The 20144-nt window shown below is 49.7% G+C and overlaps 2 protein-coding genes across 2 annotated transcripts in view; both read left to right on the forward strand.

Moving 5' to 3' along the window:
• Positions 1 to 2454, forward strand: part of LOC125939685 (uncharacterized) — a 36935-nt gene extending 34481 nt beyond the window's left edge. The window contains exon 3 of the mRNA XM_049657773.1: positions 539 to 2454. Within this exon, the coding sequence (XP_049513730.1) occupies positions 539 to 1657 (1119 nt within the window). The 3' untranslated portion in view covers positions 1658 to 2454. The remainder of the gene's footprint in view (positions 1 to 538) is intronic.
• A 9777-nt stretch (positions 2455 to 12231) lies between these two features.
• Positions 12232 to 18687, forward strand: LOC119431513 (uncharacterized). Its single transcript, XM_049657893.1, has 2 exons — positions 12232 to 12525; positions 17306 to 18687. Exons 1-2 carry the CDS (start codon positions 12232 to 12234, stop codon positions 18437 to 18439), a joined length of 1428 nt encoding a protein of 475 aa, XP_049513850.1. The 3' UTR covers positions 18440 to 18687.
• The last annotated feature ends 1457 nt before the right edge of the window (positions 18688 to 20144 follow it).

Genomic DNA, 20144 nt, shown 5'->3' on the forward strand with positions numbered 1-20144 from the left:
AGCCAACGCTGTTGACTTCACTCGCGAAATTTCTACCAGTCGTCAGCCTCACCTCACTTTGTGGGGTTGAGGTCGGATTGAGGTTGAGGTCGAAGACATGACGTAGGAACCTTGTGTGGTTGCCCATCTCTGGCTTCGACAGTATGAATTTTGGCTTGAATAACGATAACAAGGTACTTCTTTTAGAAGATCGTCCACTTCAAATTATGCGCGGAATTATGTTACTGTACTGTCAACTTTTAATCGATTATATGAAAATCATTTTTGTTTCATGCAAGGCGTTTTCGAAGGGGGAACGAATAAAAAAAAAGATGAATAAAATGTAGTGAAAGCCGCGACCAGGGCACCTACTATCAAACACGTGTACTTGAAGTCATGCGGGTTTTACCATCACCTGGCTTTTAGGCCGACACGGATGACGTCCTTAATTTTTCGGTGCACTGAAAGTGCGGGGCACCCGTGAGTCACTGACAAAGATATATCTGCGAAGCGAGTTTTGTTAACAGAATATTCTGCTTGGTTTCTTTTTCAATTTTAGGCTTACTGTTGGAACGAAGCACACGGATGCGATTTCGTCGGCCCCCTGGCGATGCTCCTGCAACACTTCGAGAAAGAGTGCGCCTTCCACACTTCTCGGTGCCAACGCTGCAGCGAGAATATTCCAAACGCTAGGCTAGCAGCCCACTACATGGGTGGGTGCTGTGCAAGCAACCTCTCATCTGCGATGCTCGCCGAGTCCTCGCCTCAAAGTCAACCTGCTGCCGCCACCCGTGACGTCACTCCGACTGCGCGAGGAGTCGAGGTCCCAGCAGGAAACGCGTACGAAGACGAGATCCCGACGCTACAGAGCCAAGTGAACGAACTCACGCAGGCTACCAGAACCCAAGGCGCTCAGCTGCAAGAGTTAAACGCCACACTAGCGGTTAGCCTCCAAACTATGAACGCCGCCGTGGTTGCAGCCGCCGAAAAATTCTCGGAGGCAATCGGCGCAGCTCCGCAGCAGCATGAGCGAATGCTCGCTTCGAGAGAGGAAGACAGTTCTCGGTCACAAGAGGCTGAGGCGACTGCAAGTGATTCAGGTGTACTGGTGTCATTGCAAGGCGAGGCGACGGATATCCTTCGCAACTTGGAAAATCTAACTGTCCAGTCTCGGCTGTACCTCGAACGCTTACTCAGTGCGCACAATGATACGATACGCATCCCGGAAGCTCATATTTCAATTATCTCGCAAAGAAGGGGGATGCGCACGCATGAGGATTCGGGCACGTGCACGTCTAGCTGTGAAAATGTGAATGAAATAGTTTACTTGATGGTCGTATCAGATGTCAGGGACCTTGAAGAGCACCGTAACCCTCGCGTAGTATGTCGTTTGGGTTGTCGACGCGCATGGTGCAGTGTGGCTTTTGGTAAAGTGCTGCGTAATGGCGTACCACAATGGGGGCTTAGGTTAATTTGGAGCACGTGTTCAACTAGCAGCAGTTTACCGCATGTCGTTTATGTAAAATCAGCGAAGCCGCATCCTTGTCATTATGACTTCGTGCGCAGACAGGAAGATTACGACCCACGCCAGCAAGTTTACTTCCTTCGTTATTTTACTAGGACAAAGTTCACTGAACATTCGCTGCAGGTTCACATTTGCATACACGACTGTGAGTGACGGCGCTTAACTGATCCCGTCACGCGTCGCCGCTTTTCTCGACGTCCGGTTTACGGCCATGAGGGCCTGTAAACCAGCTTTGATAAGCTGGTGCATGTTGGAGCAGGTGCGGTGGTCTCATTTCTCGAAAGAAAATTATTCATATTCAAGACACTTCGCCGTTATAGCCGCCAACTATGCCGTTTTCTTTTCAAACAATCGAAATAAATGTATTCATTATCTTATCCATCCATTATGGAAACCCGTTGGAGTGGAGTCCATTCACTTTTAGAGAAACGATTTCAAGAGGCGTTCCACAGCTGTTTTCATGCGGTGGGGAAGGCTGGCGCACTGCGGCGTGTTCAGTATCACACGTCAGTGTTTGAACAGCTCGACTATTTTGCGTTGACACGTACCAAATTTGCATAAATATAACGTGAGTTACATTTTTATTTTCTTTTTCAAACTTTATGGCCTCTCAACACGCATGGAGTTATATTAGGGTTCGTGACAGCGATTTACCTAGTTCTTTTCTTTTTTTCTAGCGCTTCAAACTGCAATGAGGTAAACTACCGGTCACCACCGCTATCGCGTACGGGGCCGTGTTCAAACTGGCGCGGTCGCACATGCCATTTAACGGCGGATACATCTGTAGTGCTTCCTGTCCAATAGCCTTATTTACAAGGGCGACGACGCTGTTCTCGCCGAGAGTGACAAAGGCCCGAGCACTGACGAGTGAATTCTGGACATACTTGTCCTTCCACTCTATTTTGCAATGGGATTTGACAGTATCGATGAATAAAGCGCCCCTGCAGGAATCCGTGCTTTTTTTTTTTCTTTTTTTGCGTCGTTCGTGGTTAATTTCCGCCACCCCATCGCGTTAGAGTAGTAATATAGAGGGCGTTCAAAATAAAGCTTTACCGATTTGTTAAAAATCGCCTGTGGCAGATAGCATAATTCTTATCGTTCAGCTGGGTTATTCAAAGAGGCGGACATTAGTAGCACGATAAATCGAAGCGCATAGTCATCTAATTAACAAAAATTAGTTAATTAACGTCTTGTTTATTCACTTTACGACACATATTGCAAGTTACGAATTGTAGCCTGTCAGCTTGTCAGGCGTATCCACTTGGAACGAATTTACAGAAGGACACCAGCTTGGAGATATGCGCCATCAAACGCGCCCTAAAAGTGCTCTGTTGTTCCCCTGACTTTTTTGTAACAAAATGCTTTCCCCCCACCCCCGCTGTTTTATACATTGAAGCACACAAGTAACTGGAACGCCCATATATTTCGTCTCGCACTTTGAGAAATAATATCTCGAAACTAGTGTCATCCTGGAAATGTATTACAAGTGGATGCGTCGTGCAAACTCACCGGCTACAATCCGTAAATTACAATATATGTGTCGTAAAGTAATTAACTAAAAAGTTCATTAGGTGAATTTTTGTTAATTGAGTGTGTGTGTCGATTTCTCGTGCTACTAATGTCTGCGTCTTCGAATAACCCAGCTCAACGATAAGAATTACGCTACCTGCCACAGGTGATTTTTAAAAATTCCGTAACGCTTAATTTTGAACACCCGCTATACGCGTATTCTTTTTCTGGCAGACCAAATGTGCCCCATCGCGTTAAATTCGTTGTCGCGCCATTTACGAGCAAATACGGTAAGCACTAATGATTAAAGAAAGGGAAGTTGCCAAGCGTGTGAACTCTTCCGAATAAGCAACTTGCGCCTTTTTTTTTTTTTTTTTTTTGGTTGGGAGGGGGGGGTGGTCCGGGAATCCATGATTAAAAGTTATTCCCGTCACGTTACACTGGCTCAACTTTCGAGGTCACCGAGGAGTTTGTGCGACTGCGGCGCTGATGGCTGACTGTGCAGTCCAGCAACGGAGCCTTCATGGCACGCATCGGCATCAACCAGTCATCAGTAAATTCCCTGCATCTCCGAAAAAAAGGGAAAGGCTTCGATCTCGCCGCCTAGCTACGCGATTGGGGATGATGATGAATTGGCATCCCCTTTGGAACGGGACAGTAACAAATGGTCCCCTGTACCTGGCGACAACTTTCTGTGGCAGTGCAGCGAAGGCTACGGTGGCGGAGCCTATGCACATGTATTACTGCGCCGAGTAGTCCGAATGTTTCGCTCGAGGTTTCGGTTTTCGGTTGCGCCAGCGCTTTCCGCAAGTGGGCGTTTTCGACGACTGCTTGCGTGCATGCATGTGGTGAATATATATTAGCCGTGTTAAGGCACTGTAAATATTAATCATACGTATATCGCATCGTAGTTCTGAAAAGCTGATATATCAATACTTAAAAATGGTTAACTCGAGAGCAACCTTAAGCTTTAAGAAATCGCCGTTGCAGCTACGTACAAACTCACTTTCAGTTAAACTCTTCCGCAAAATAGACTATTTCTGCAACTTTTGAGAAAAATGCCTCCGACTATGCGCTTTGCCGTGCGTTATATATATATATATATATATATATATATATATATATATATATTGTCACGTAGTAGTGACGATGAAGCAAACAGTCGTAAAACTGGGAATGACGAAACTGATTCTTTATTGGGCGAACCTGTGCCCACAAAAGCAAGTTACACTTGAAGCACAACGATAGCGGCGAACACAGTCGGCGATCGTCGAAATCTGATCAGCGGCGAGACGCGTCGGCTTTTATACCTGAGTCATCGAAGGTTCCAGATTAATCCCTGATGCCCGCGTGTCTTCCAGAAAGTTTTAGACAATTCGCGTCGCTCATACAATCAGATTACATGGGCGTCGGTGACGGATAGAAGCATTGATAACGTCCGAGAAGCTTCCAATGCAGGCGCGTCCTGCGCGGAGCGATAACGTTTAACATTTGTCAGCCGGTGTTGAAAGCGGCCATCGGTGAAAGATAAACATGTGTACGTGTCAATACCCTCCCCTTAAAAAGCATCGTCCCGATGCTACAAACAAACACGAAAGCGAAAACAAAACCATGCGTAATAAACAAAATAACAAAAAAAAAACAATAACAAAGTAACAAAGTACCTAAGTTTGTCAGCGGGCGTAGAAAGGCTTAAGACGCACCACGTGGATGACTTCAGGTCGTGCCCGGCGCCGCTGTGATTGCGAAATGCCGTCTGGCACGACCTCATAGTCCAGTGCGCTAATACGTCGGGTGATCTTATATGGTCCGAAATAGCGACGTAACAGCTTCTCGCTAAGTCCTCGTCGGCGTATCGGAGTCCAGACCCAAACACGGTCACCGGGCTGGTACTCGACGTAGCGTCGTCGAAGGTTGTAGTGTCGGCTGTCGGTCCTCTGCTGGTTCTTGATGCGCAGTCGGGCGAGCTGTCGACCTTCTTCGGCACGCTGCAAATAGGTGGCAACGTCGAGATTTTCTTCGTCGGTGACGTCCGGTAGCATGGCGTCAAGCGTCGTTGCCGGGTTCCTTCCGTAGACCAGGTTGAACGGCGCCATGTGCGTCGTTTCTTGCACGGCCGTGTTGTATGCGAAAGTCACGTACGGAAGGATGGCATCCCACGTCTTGTGTTCGACGTCGACGTACATTGCCAGCATGTCGGCGATGGTCTTATTTAGGCGCTCGGTGAGGCCATTCGTCTGCGGGTGGTAGGCGGTGGTCCGGCGATGGCTTGTGTGGCTGTATCGCAGGATGGCTTGAGTTAGTTCTGCCGTAAAGGCAGTACCTCTGTCGGTGATGAGGACTTCTGGGGCACCGTGACGCAGGAGGATGTTCTCAACGAAGAATCGGGCTACCTCGGCAGCACTGCCTTTGGGCAAGGCTTTTGTTTCGGCGTAGCGGGTGAGGTAGTCCGTAGCTACGACGATCCATTTATTCCCGGACGTCGACGTCGGAAAAGGCCCCAGTAAGTCCATCCCAATCTGCTGGAACGGTCGGCGAGGTGGCTCGATCGGCTGTAGAAGTCCGGCTGGCCTTGTCGGCGGTGTTTTGCGTCGCTGACAGTCTCGGCATGTCCTTACGTAATGGGCGACGTCGGCAGAGAGGCGAGGCCAGTAGTATTTTTCTTGTATCCTCGCGAGCGTGCGGGAAAAACCGAGGTGTCCAGCCGTTGGGTCGTCATGGAGAGCTTGCAGAACCTCTGGACGCAATGCTGAGGGTACCACGAGGAGGTAGTTGGCTCGGAGAGGCGAGAAGTTCTTCTTTAGGAGAATGTCGTTTTGCAAGAAAAACGACGCCACTCCTCGCCTGAACACCTTCGGCACAGTGACGGTCTTGCCTTCCAGGTTAGTCTACAAGGTTCCTTAGTTCCGGGTCGGCTCGCTGTTGTTCGGCGAATTCGTCGGCACTGATGGGTCCCAAGAAAGTGTCGTCATCCTGGTCATCCTGTGGCGGCGGTTCGACGGGGGCGCGTGACAAGCAGTCGGCGTCACAGTGCTTTCGCCCGGACTTGTAAACGACGGTGATGTCGAATGCTTGAAGTCTCAGACTCCATCGTGCGAGGCGACCTGAAGGATCCTTCAAGTTAGCTAGCCAACACAAGGCGTGGTGGTCGCTCACAACTTTGAAGGGCCTGCCATAGAGGTAGGGGCGAAACTTTGATGTAGCCCAGATGATGGCGAGGCACTCCTTTTCTGTTGTGGAATAATTTGATTCCGCCTTCGATAGCGACCGGCTAGCGTAACTTACAACCCTTTCTAGTCCGTCAGTCCTCTGCACAAGCACGGCGCCGAGTCCTACGCTGCTTGCGTCGGTGTGGACTTCGGTATCGGCGTTTTCGTCGAAATGCGCAAGGATGGGCGGCGATTGTAGGCGTCGCTTCAGTTCTTCAAATGCTTCGATTTGCGGCGTCTCCCACTTGAACTCGACGTCGGCCTTCGTGAGGTACGTCAGTGGCTCGGCGATCCGCGAAAAATTCTTGACGAAGCGCCTGTAATAGGCGCACAGTCCAAGAAATCTACGCACTGCCTTCTTGTCAGCGGGCGGAGGGAAGTTGGAGATGGCCGCAGTTTTCTGAGGGTCGGGGCGCACTCCAGACTTGTTGATGACATGGCCCAAAAACAAGAGCTCCTCGTATGCGAAGCGGCACTTTTCTGGCTTCAACGTGAGTCCGGAGGTCTTGATAGCTTGAAGAACTGTTTCAAGGCGCCGCAGGTGTTCTTCGAAGCTTGAGGCAAACACAACGACGTCGTCCAAATACACGAGGCAAGTCTGCCACTTCAAGCCTGCCAGTACTGTATCCATGACGCGTTGGAAAGTCGCAGGTGCCGAGCAAAGACCAAACGGCATGACCTTGAACTCGAACAGTCCGTCTGGTGTTATAAAGGCAGTCTTCTCCCGGTCCCTCTCGTCGACTTCGATTTGCCAGTAGCCGGTTTTGAGGTCCATCGACGAAAAATACTTTGCGTTGTAGAGTCGATCCAAGGCGTCGTCAATCCGTGGGAGGGGGTATACGTCCTTCTTCGTGATCTTGTTGAGGCGACGATAATCGACGCAGAAACGTAGGGTTCCATCCTTCTTCTTCACTAACACCACGGGGGACGCCCACGGACTCTTGGACGGCTGGATGATGTCGTCACGTAGCATTTCGTCGACTTGTTGCCTTATGGCCTCGCGTTCGCGCGCCGAAACTCGGTACGGGCTCTGACGGAGTGGGCGGACATTTTCGTCGGTTATGATGCGGTGCTTGGCGACAGGGGTTTGTCGAACTTTTGACGCCGACGAGAAGCAGTCCTTGTATTGCAGGAGCAGAGCTTTTAGTTGTTCTTTCTTATGCCTGGGAAGGTTCTGATTGACGTCGAAAGTTGGTTCAGGTACTATAGTCGTCGTTGCTGGTGCACTGGAATCCGTGAAGGCGAAAGCACTGCTGGCTTGTACTATTTCGTCGATGTAGGCGACCGTGGTGCCTTTGTTAATGTGCTTGTATTCGGGGCTGAAGTTCGTGAGCATCACCCTTGCTTTCCCTGCACGTAGCTCAGCTATGCCTCTAGCGACGCAAATTTCACGGTCGAGCAGTAAGTGATGATCGCCCTCGATGACGCCCTCCATGTCTGCAGGCACTTCGGTACCGACGGAAATCATTACGCTGGAACGAGGCGGAACGGTGACTTGTTCTTCTAGCACATTCAAGGCATGGTAACTGATGTCTGTATCCGGTGGTATCGCGTTGTGCGTTGAAAGCGTTACCGACTTGGACCTTAAGTCGATGACTGCACCGTGTTGGTTTAGAAAGTCCATGCCTAGGATGACATCCCTGGAGCAGTGCTGCAGGATTACGAAGCTCGCCGGGTAAGTGCGGTTGTTCACAGTGACTCGTGCTGTGCAGATTCCAGCCGGCGTTATTAGGTGGCCTCCCGCTGTACGGATATCGGGTCCTTGCCAGGCAGTCTTCACCTTCTTCAACTTGGCGGCGAACGGGCCACTGAAGACGGAATAGTCGGCTCCAGTGTCGACGAGAGCAGTGACGTTATGACCATCGATTAGCACGTCTAAGTCGGTAGACCGTCGTCTGGCGTTGCGGTTAAGTCGTGGCGTCGGATCACGGCTGCGTCGGCTTGCTCCGCTGCTGCTACGTCGCGTCGGAAGGTCTTCTTTCGGCGGCGAAGTGTTGTCAAGGCTGTTGCTAGGCGGCGTGCTGATATCTCGTCGTGATGAATCGCGAATCTTCGTCGTCGTCGGCGGCGTCGGAGGATCTTCGGCATTGCGTCGTACAGCAACCGCACCTCCATCGGTTGCTGCCTTTAGTTTCCCGGGTAAGGGCTGGGAGATCGGCCCCGGGTGGGACCGTTGTACTGACGGCGATGCGGCGAGATGTAGCGGCCTGGTGATGGCGAGCGTGAAGATCGTCTTGGTTGCCACTGGGCTCCGGCGAGGTAGTCGGCGATGTCGCGCGGTCGTTCACCTCGATCGGGACGCGGCGCGTTGACGGGGAACCCTCGTAGGCCCATCTCGCGGTATGGGCATCGGCGGTAGACATGACCAGCTTCCCCGCAGTGATAGCAGAGCGGGCGGTGGTCGGGGGCGCGCCAAATGTCCGTCTTCCTCTGGTAGCTGCGCTGGGCGATGGGCGGGCGTGCTGGCGGCGGCGGCGGTGGACGACGGAACTGCGGCGTTACGGGGCCCTGGCGCGAGCGCGGAGGGGGGCCTTGACGACGGGCGACGGCGGCGTATGTCATCGCTTCCGGCTGGGGTTGCGGCGATTCGGGAAGTCCTAGCGATTGCTGGATTTCCTCCCGCACGATTTCGGCGATGGAAGCAACTTGAGGCTGCGACGACGGTAGCAACTTCCGCAGCTCTTCGCGTACTATCGCCCTGATGGTGTCTCGTAGGTCGTCGGAAAGTCCTTGGACTTCGGCGTAGTGTGGCGTCGAACGGCGATTGTATTGCCGGTTGCGCATGTCCAGTGCTTTCTCGATCGTCGTAGCCTCCGAGAGAAAGTCTTGGACTGTTGTTGGTGGATTCCGTACCAGTCCGGCGAATAGCTCCTGCTTAACTCCCCGCATGAGCAAGCGAACTTTCTTGTCTTCGGGCATAGCTGGATCGGCGTGCCGGAACAATCGAGTCATTTCTTCAGTGTACATACCGATGCCCTCATTCGGGAGCTGTACACGGTTTTCCAGCAAGGCTGCAGCTCTTTCTTTACGGACGACGCTCGTGAAGGTGTCCAGGAAGGTGGCTCGGAAGAGGTCTCAGGTTGTTAGTGAACGTTCCCTATTCTCGAACCAGGTTCTGGCGCCATCTTCAAGAGAGAAGTAAACATGGCGCAGCTTTTCGTCGCAGTCCCACTTGTTGAACGTAGCGACCCGGTCGTATGCCTCCAGCCAGCTTTCGGCGTCTTCACATGGCGAACCGCGGAAAGTCGGCGGCTCCCTGGATTGTTGCATCACGACCGCAGATGTTGGCACAGGGGCTGTCATGGTAGCTGCTGCCGAGGTCATGACTTTTGTCCTCTTGGTCTTCTCAGGTAGGGGTTCGTACTCCGGTGGCAGGTTCAGTAGCCTGCGACTAGCTCGCTGGTCGGGGTAGGCGTCGACGTCTTCTAGACGGTGTGGGCTTGGCTCACGGCTGGACGGGGGCGTCCGGTACAAGGACATACCCAGCACCTCCACCAGATGTCACGTAGTAGTGACGATGAAGCAAACAGTCGTAAAACTGGGAATGACGAAACTGATTCTTTATTGGGCGAACCTGTGCCCACAAAAGCAAGTTACACTTGAAGCACAACGATAGCGGCGAACACAGTCGGCGATCGTCGAAATCTGATCAGCGGCGAGACGCGTCGGCTTTTATACCTGAGTCATCGAAGGTTCCAGATTAATCCCTGATGCCCGCGTGTCTTCCAGAAAGTTTTAGACAATTCGCGTCGCTCATACAATCAGATTACATGGGCGTCGGTGACGGATAGAAGCATTGATAACGTCCGAGAAGCTTCCAATGCAGGCGCGTCCTGCGCGGAGCGATAACGTTTAACATTTGTCAGCCGGTGTTGAAAGCGGCCATCGGTGAAATATAAACATGTGTACGTGTCAATATATATATAGAGTGCGCGGCATGGCACGCGGCGACATGTCATGCGATGTGTTTCATTGCAAGGAGCAAAGTCAACGTCTTCATTTATACAAACTTTCCTTCCAGATGATCGCAGCATTCCAGAACTATTCATAAATATTTCCACGACTGTTATGTCCGCCATCGAAATGCACATGTCCTGCACCCACCACTACTGCTTAGTAGCTATGCGCTGCTAAGCGCGAGCTTGCCGGTTCCATCATTGCGGCCAAACTTCCATGTGGGCAAAATGTAAAAGCGCCGGTACGTTAAATTTTGGGGCACGTCAATTATTTCATACGCCGCGTGATTTCTAAAAGCTTGAGGTAGAATCGGAAGGACAAAACACAATGTTGCGGAGGCTTCTGCGATCGCGCTCGCATTCACAGCGGCTCTTCCATTCCGCTCAAACATGTTACGTGGAAACGTGTGCTTAGCCAGATGTGGTAGAAATATCGAACATGGGCCAAGTTCATGCCATGGTCCAGAACACGCAGAGCGCTAATTCTTGCAGCGACACCAAGGCATAACAGCAGTATACCTAAACTTAAGGGACTTGTCACGAGACATGAGCCCGCATTTGATCACGCTTTGCATCTAGAAGCCCGGTATCAACTTAAAGCACCAAGCGAACGGAGTTTGACATGTTCAATGCCTAATCTAGAGCGCACTTGTGTTCAATTGCAGAATGCTTAAAAATACCACCTTAATCGCAACGCTACAAAAATAACGAACAAAAGAAAAAAAAGAAAAATTGCGTCAACAACCAAAACAACGTCACTTCTTTTACCAAATATATGGTGTCCTATCCACACTATTTTTCTATTTTTTTACTCTGACAGTGTACCCTTACTTGCATAGACTGCGCTGAACACCATAAAACGCTGATGAACTGCCATTTTCTGAACGCATGGACTTCAGTGAAAGCTTCGATACCACGTATACGGTTGCATTGCCTGGGGCACAGACATAGAATATTGTGGGGTTAAAAAGGAAAAAAACTAAACCAAACTACCCCAGCCCGTGCCACTATAGGAATAACGGGCTTGGGGCACAGACAGCAGAAAAAAAATGTCACAGTTTCGCCCTAAGGGCGAAGCAATGAATGCGATAGCAACACAGCAATGTCATACGAAGTAAGGTGAGCGGCTTTGTTAGCAATATGAATTGTAGTAAACATGAGCTGATAAGTAAGCAGGTGTGCTGCGGCGTAAGTAGACCGACATGAAGAGAGACTCGATGACCACGAGAAGGCGCGTGTGAAACGCTGGTGTTGATGAGAAGCGCTTCCCGTGGGCAGAGCGTGCGAAGGGACACACCTGTAGCGCTGCACTGCCGATACGGGCAGCATTGCATGTGTAGCGTCCGTTGGAAAATGTGGCCCGACTATTACTATCTGAATGAACAAGCGTGGTGTGAGCGCGCACAAACAAACACGAATAGATCACACTGAATGGCTGCAGACAACGACTGCCAAAACGCTGGCAGCAAGCGCATACGCCGCAGCGGGCGAAGGTACGTGCGGTCTATCGCTTCAACGTAAATAGCGCGGCGAATGCGCTGCCCAAACAGAGGTCAGAGCCGTGTGGAGATAAGAGACGGTGCGGGCGAGCGACGAGCGCGGTTGTTGGCAGAGTAGAAGTGCGCCCCCCCCCCTCCCTCCCTCCCGCTCCTTACGGCGCTCGCTTCCCGCTTCCTTGCTTGCGCGTGGGAGATTGAGTGCGTTCGCTCTCCGTGTTAGCGCGCGTCCCCGCACGCTTCCGCTCGGGCACACGGCGCGCGGCGAATATTTTATCTATACGGAACCTCACGGTGACGGCGACGACGACGGCGACGGCAGAAATCCGGTTGAAGTGTCCATATAATTTCTATCGCAATACAAACGAACGTGGCTGAGCGAAAGCGACTTGCTCGTAGACACCGATTCTTGGCGCCGTCCTATGGACAGTTCTACCTCCGCCGAAACAGCTACGCCAGCTCTCGCCGTTATCTTTGGTCACGTGCTCGTGACCGGAGCGCCCCCATAAGTGAATCCTCGGCGCATGTGGTCATTGCCACTCTTCTCCGTTGCTACCATGCCTGATGCTGGACGGGGAGCTCTGCACAGAGTGTGCGACTCGGTCAGCGGCGTCAACTGGCGCCCGACACGGTTCGCCGATGAGCTGATGCTGGCTCGTTACGCGTGCTCCTTGTGTCACGTGATTCCAAGCACGACGGTCCTTCTGCCCTGCTTCCACGCGCTGTGCGAGCAGTGCCAGGCAGGCTGCGTTGTCGAAGACGAAGGGAGCGTCTGTCCCCTGGACGGAGAGCCATTCTACGAAGACGGGGTTCAGAGGGTGCAACTGCCTGCCAAGAAGCATAACCTCAAGGTCAGTACACGTGCCATCCTCGTAACAGCGAGGTAAATATCTGTTGCGAGCCATTTGGGTTTGTGTTAGTTTTGTCTCGCAATCCGCGTTATGCCGGCAACCGATGACGAACAGTTGTTCAGCATATATTTATTTGCTATCAACGAGGTTGGCAACCTAATGAGCAGTCGACAGTAACAGCTTACATGTCAGGCGAACCTGTGACAAAGTGCTTCTGCGCTCAAGATTGTTGTTGATTTCCATATTCGTCCCCTTTGAAACGGGGCAATGACAAATAGCCGCCTATAGTCTAATAGATCAGCGCGTAGTAACACACTCAAAAGAAGGAAGACCTATACCATTAATTAACTAATAAGATTTTACTATACATGCTTCAGACTAGCGTTTTGCCTATCTCTGCATTATTTTTTCCCTCCATTTAAATCAATATATCTATATTGAAAAGCTAGCTATGCCTATAACGGCCGCCACGTACCGGTGTCATGCTGTGACGTCATGGACGGCACACTCTCGGCATCCACTGATAGTCTACTTCGCCGATCCGGGGACCCAAGTTGTCTTCATGGTTGGGCCGCTAGATATGCGCTTTTCTTGTTATGCCTTCATTGTCGTTCGATAATCGTCCCTCCCGCTTCTTCATCCGGTTCACGCAATGACGTCATAGAGCCAAGCCATTGTCTAATCCAACTGTTCTCAATGAGTACCGTTGTGATGCCATCATCGTTATAGGACCATCACCATGCATTCGTTGCATACTGTAGTAGCGATGCCGTGTTCCCGTTCTATCGTCGTCATTCTAACTTCGTCATCCGAATCTTGTCACCACGCAGTCATCGTCGTCACGCTGACGTGTTACTATGGCAACCGCTTGAGAGACATCATCTCCTTGGCGTCGCACCTTCGTCGTCATACAGGCTTTGTCGTTCCATTGGTATCGTTCCGTCATCATTCTATCCTAATCATGCTGTCGTCATACACTCATGCTTGTGCTACCGTCGTCTTGCATTCGTTATCGTGCCCTTGTCGTGATGTCCTCGAGGTCGTTTCATCGTCATTTCGGCTACGTCGTCCCACTCTCAACATACAGTTGTCCCCTACAGCTATACGGTGCATAATAGCTCTTCGAGCTGCTTTTATTGTCTGATATGTTACTAACGTGCGAAAATTTTCAAAATTTTCGATACCGCGGTTAGATGGCAAAAGCTGCATCTTCATGTGCGTGGAAGAAGTAACTATCTCCTCATGTTTTCTATGGTAAATACTGCGTTTAATTACCTAAACGGAGATGAAGTATCCACTATGTATGTATAGTGCATGGCCATGTTGCTGCGGCATCCTGGATTTTCACGCAATCTCAAAGGTTTCCAAACACAGTTACACATTGTCTGTTGTCAACCGTCTGTGGCAACACAGAGTTCTAGATCAACCTAACTTCAAGTTTGTCGACAGCGGATGAGAAGAACAAGAGTAAACCACATCTGTACAGTTCCATATGCACCGGACTTCAAACAGGTATAAATATTTTGAGTAACAACTTCCGGAACATTTTAGAAAAAAATTACTTCATCTCCCGCTAAAGGGAACCATGTGTTGATGCGAAGCAGCGGGGAGATGGTTAGCTTGAGCGGTAGATGGTTTCGCGGCAGCGGCCCGAGCGCTCATCGCGGCGCTGCACGGGACAGAGAATGAGGCTCGCGCGCTCCGTCATTTTCATACCGCGGAACTACCGTGGCGCCCCCAGCGGAGTATGCAGCAGTCGCACCACCTGTCGTGCGCGCCGCTCCGGGTTCCTAGAGGAGAGAAAGGGGGGAGCGTAGGAGAGGACAGAGAGGGGGAGGGGACGCGCATGTGCTGTGGTGGCGATGGGAGCGACGGACAGAGCCGCCGACAAGAAATGCTTTGCATTTAAAAATTGAAGTCAGTGCATATATATTGTACAGGGGCGTAGCCAGGGGGGGGGGGGGGGCTGATGGGGCTTCAGCCCCCTCTTTGACATTTATTTTCCCGACGCCGGCCAAAACAACCACCGACGCCTGGAGTCATTCTGAATTTTGTCTACAATGTATTTTTCACGCTCGAAACAACATTTCGGCACGAACGTTCAGAACTCGGGCTGGATTTCGTGGCAACGCTTGTGCACCTCGAGTCACATAACGCCAGGAGCCCCATCCGATCACAAAGTTTCAAGGGCTTTTCGATAGCGAGCGGGCGCGTCGCGGCATCTCGCAGCGGCCCTGGAATCTACGGAGCACGTGGATTTCAATTCCGAAACTTTGTGGGTATAACGTTCTCATAAACTTTTCACGCGAAAGGTGCACTGACATTTCCAAAGGCGTGCTTTAGATTTTCAATTCTGGAACTTTATGGGCCTAAAGTTCTCATAAACTTGGGCCAACAAGCGCGCATTGGAGCCCTCGTTTTCACGCCGTTCCAGAAATGGAAGCAGGCGCTCGCTATCTTCCATACACGAAAATACAAAAAAACACCGTGACTATCAGCTGGCAGCTGATAAATTTCTCCAAACATTTTCAGGAAGCGTGCCCAATGTGATCGATCAGCAGGACCAGCGAAGGCAAAGTAAAATAAGAGAGAACAGAAGAAAGTTAGCGGCCTTTTATTGAGACAGTTCTTTTTTGCGGGCGACAAAGTCTGGCTCTCCGTGGCCATATATAGGGACAGTGGTCCTATGGATTTAAGCAATGCCCCGGCTGGAAATACTGGTATTTTCAAAGCGCTTGTTCACATGCGAGCTGATTGTGGAGATACATAATTGAAGAACCATTTGGAAAGTTGCCCCAGTAATGCCTTGTATTTAAGCCCAGATGTACAAAACCAAATTATAGAAATTTGTGGCGAAATTATCAAAGAAAGCCTAGATCGCAAAAGTAAACGCTGCAGCCGCTTCTCCGTACTTGCTGATGAAACGACGTATATTGCTGGAATCGACTGTTTGTGCAAGGTACCTAAACAAGGATGCCAATGATTGATGAAGTGTTTTTAGGTTTTAGCACCAGCATAGATGTCCTCTGTCATTGCGACTGGAGGTTCTATGTAAATATGTACAAACTGCTGAAAATTCTAGTCACCCTTCTAGGGACCACTGTCAGCGCAGAGAAAATATTTTCAAACATGAGATTACTTAAAAACTACTTGCGCTCTACAATGTCAGAGGAACGCATGGTTAGGCTGGCGATTTTATACGCCCACAGAGACGTCGGCATCGACGTGTCCGAAGTCATTGACCGCTTCGCATAACTTCCCCGCCGAGTGAAGTTTGACCTTTAGACAGCGAAACAGCTAAAATCAATTCAAATAAAAAGCTCTGTGCCTTCAGGTTCATGAACTCGTAATTACGAAAACGTATTACTGTTCATTGGCTTTAAAACCGCAGAAATGTTCGCCATTTATTGTAACAGTTAGCATCATGATCAAACTTATTATATGAATACGAAAATTACGAGGACATCAATAACCAATTTTGACCGACCTTGCTCGCTGAAAGCCCGGTCGACGCAGCGTTTCCCAACAAACACACTCGGATATTGGGAACCTGCCGCATCATCTGTGGCTTTCGTTTGCCTTTTCTTTCCTTGTTGGCTACCTGCTTTTACTTCTTTTTTGAAACAAAGCAATAGCCTTCTTTGATTTTGGGCGCAGAATAATTGTTGCCGCTGTGCAGGCAGTTAAAATACACATTTTCGTATTGATTTCTGCATCTTCCTCTATTAATCTACCCATGTGGTGCTATCGCGACCACCGCATGGCCCAAGTACATGTCACAATTTCTGCGATCAGTTTTGTTCGTACCTGGATCGTCTGTCTTTCTATGCGTAAATTTTACTATCTCTGACTGCGCAACATGTTTATTTGTCTGGTTTGACGTATTATATACAGTGACGTTTGCTTAGATACGTAGATTTATTGGAGACTTATACGTATATTTAAATATCTTGTTGGGAGTTTTTGTATATACAAGCAGTGAACTTTGTTTCCACTTTTTGCCTTTTATCAAGTTGTATATTCGCATTTGTATATTCCATTCTATGTTGGCATTTCTAATGTATATTTTGCAGAACTCCTGCATTTTATATGTACTCATTGTTGCGACTATAATTTCGCTGCAATTACTCACAATACACGACAGGTAACAGCTACTCCTGCGCAATTAATTGCAACGAAGGACAGCGTCATTTAGGTTTTTCCCTGGACGTTGCATACGTACAAAAGTGTAAACAAGGCTCTTGAAGGACATAGATTCATCAAAATATTTTTCCTCAACTTGTTAATTTCATGGCCTTTACGTTTTTCACCTCAGCTGCATGCACTGCCTTGCTGGTTTCGAACTTATATAGTTCTAAAGTTCACGTGATATTTTCTGTACTTATTAAATAGAAGAAGAAAAAAACGCGGAAGCATTGATATCAGTTATTTCTGCCACAATTTTGGGGGCGTACGAAAATATTTTTATTGAAAAAAATACATTTTGACTTGTATTCACACTGCGTAGTGTTTAATAATTCGTTTGCAGCATCTAATATACGATGGCATTGGCAATGACAATGCAATTATTCATGTGTTTGATCCCTCGACAAATTCTTTGAGGAGGAGGCCACGCTGCAACCTGAGCACCCCCCGAACAAAATTTCTGGCTACGCCGCTGATATTGTACAATGGGTCTTAGGAGGATATACGAGCCGTATATACATAGGAACATGCACACTCATTAAAAAAGCGAGTCTCGCTATCAGAAAACCCTGCTTGCTTTTCATTTCTATTATAGGCTCACTGCTGGAACGACGCCTACGGCTGCGATTTCGTCGGCCCCCTGGCGGAGCTACTGCGACACTTCGAAGCAGAGTGCGTCTTCCACACTTTGCCGTGTAAACGTTGCGGCGAGAACATTCCGAACGCTGAGCTAGCCGCCCACTACATAGTCGGGTGTGTTACCAACAACGTCTCATCTGCGATTCTCAATGAGTCCTCGGTACAAGGTGACGCCGCCACCTCCTCCTCCACTACCGGTAACGTCACCGCGACTGGGCGAGGAATCGAGGAGCCAGCAAGGAACTGGAATGAAGAAGGAATCCACTGGCTACTGAGCCAAGTGAACGAACTCGCAGACGTTGCGAGAACCCAAGGCGCCCAGCAGCAGGAATTCAGCGCAGCGTTAACGGTTAGCCTCCAGACTCTGAACGCCACCGTGGCTGCAGCCGCCGAGCAGTTGTCGGACGCTATCGGCGAAGTCTCGCAGCTGCATCAGCGCATGCTCGATTCGAGAGAGGAGGAAAGGTATCGGGCAAAAGAGGCTGAGGCGGCTGCAAGTGCAAGTTATTCGGGTGTGTGTCTGCCAAGGCGGAAGGAGGCGACGGATATCCTTCAAAATTTGGAAGTCCTCGCTGCCCAGTCTCGCTGGTGCCTCGAACGCTTACTCAGAGTACACAACGAAACAGTATACCTCCCGGCAGCTCAGTCGTCTATGGTGTCGCAAAGCAGAGGGAAGCACATGTTCTCGCTGAAGAAAACGTGCACGCGTCATTGTGCGAACGCGAATGAAATCGTTTATCGTGTGGTCATATCAGACGTCTACGAACTGCACAAGTACTGCAACGCTACCGTAACGTGTCGGCTGCGTCATCGACACGCGTGGTGCAGAGTGACTTACGGTATATTGAGCGAGGACGTCGGACAAAGATGGGGTCTAAGATTAGATTGGGACAACAGGTGTGCAGTGAGCAGCTATTTGCCGCAGGTCGTTCATGTATCGGAGATAAGCGTACCATCTACTCCGTACTGTTTGCCACGAGAGGAGGCAGAATGCGACGCGTGGACGCAAGTTTACTGTTACGATTTTAATGTGAAAAAAGTATTTGAAAGGAAGCTGAAATTTCAAATCGTCCTACACGACTGCGAGTGACGGAGCTTGACTCAGCCCGTCACGCGTCGGCACTCATCCCACAGTCCCACCTTCCCATGTTGGTCTACAAACCATCTTTTATATCCTGCTTGATGTTGGAGAAGATACTGCTGTTTCACTTAGAGAGAATTGGTTTTTGGCGTACTATTTTATTGAAGAACGCTTTTATTTTCACGACACTTCGCCGTTATAGCGGCCATCTTTGACAGTTTCTTTTTATATAATATTGCAAATAAAGTTCCTGATTCTGTTTTATTCATCCAGTACGAAATTCCGGGGGAGTTGAGCATGTTATTTATTTTGCAGCGAAGCTATTAAAGGAGTACTAGAACTTGGATCTTGTCTTTTCTTTGTAATAAGTAGCGAACGACCAACTAATACTTGATGTGGCCGATCACTTTCAGGCATGGGCATCTTCAAACCAACCGCTTATCCCACGTCGCAACCCTGCCGGGAGGACTACTTTCCTTGCAGCAACTGCGCAGCGACACAAGTTTATGCTAGCGCGACTATGGCAACAGCTGGCTTCCCCGTAGTACATTGAGCTATCGAGCTCACTAAACCCATAGACGAAGGCTAATTCGGATTTCTTTTTTCTCAGAACCAGGCAAGAGTGACGAATGTTATATTCAACCATCTGAACAATAAAATGCACCATTTCAGTAAGAGAAGAACATAATTAAATATTTTTTTTAATGCGTAAGCATTTCTATGCTAGCTTACCCAACGAAAAACTGTCCGTGTGTCCGTCAGCCCCTCCATTCCCCTCCCCCCCCCCCCCCCCCCCCCCGCAAGACGATCGCTTTCAAGGTAGAGCTTGCAGCACCAAGCGATTGTACCACCTTCGGGCTACCTGGCGCTTCATCGCGGACGAAGCGGCGAAAACACAGCGTGCGGAGTTATCAGCAGTCGGCACTCTGTCCGTCTCACAGATCGCTTTCAAGATACGGCCCGCGCGGCAGCGCCAGATTACGTTTGTTCGGTCCGTGCCGGCGCCGGAGTCCTTTGATCACGGTTTATATTGGTTCGACGCGAATCGACAAGGAGCTAAAGAGCAATAACGGCGTATGATGCTCGTAACGTCATCAGCGCACCTGGCGCCCTCACCTGCAGTACTATGCTTGCGTTATCAATGCACCTTGCGCCGCCGCCAGCACCGGTTTGTGTCGCCGCAGCGCCGTCGTTTGTACTGGTATCAAGCGTGCTCGGTATCAAATGCCAATGGTGGAACATCCAGCGTCTCGAATTTTTGCTTTGATACGTAATTATAAATCATTATAGAAGAAAAGTTAGCTTGCGTGCACCCAACCCCATTCGAATAGATAAGTTATTTGCACTCTTTTTCTTTATCCTTCAATCCATAATTTGTTGTTCCTCACGACGCGTTTTATTGAGGCTACACTTTCGAGGTGGCATGTTATAACCGTCACTATCTGTGTGTCGTGGGCGCAATTTCTGTCAAGAAAAAAAGAAAGAAAAGTGCGATGTCACCCCCCGAAGTAGAAGTGACATGTATAAGACCTTATGCTTCGTGGCGCGAATGTTAGAACTTTTCAAGGCGAGCAGTTTTTTTTTTTCTGAGTGAGACTAGCCTCAGATGACGTCACAGCGCATCATTAAACTATGCGACTGGACTGTATCTTAAGGTGAACCTAATTAGCCTGTTAGTGACGGGAAATTACTTCTATACGTTACTTTTAAGAAC

The sequence above is a fragment of the Dermacentor silvarum genome, chromosome 10, assembly GCF_013339745.2.
Source record: "Dermacentor silvarum isolate Dsil-2018 chromosome 10, BIME_Dsil_1.4, whole genome shotgun sequence".
Lineage (NCBI taxonomy): Eukaryota > Metazoa > Arthropoda > Arachnida > Ixodida > Ixodidae > Dermacentor > Dermacentor silvarum.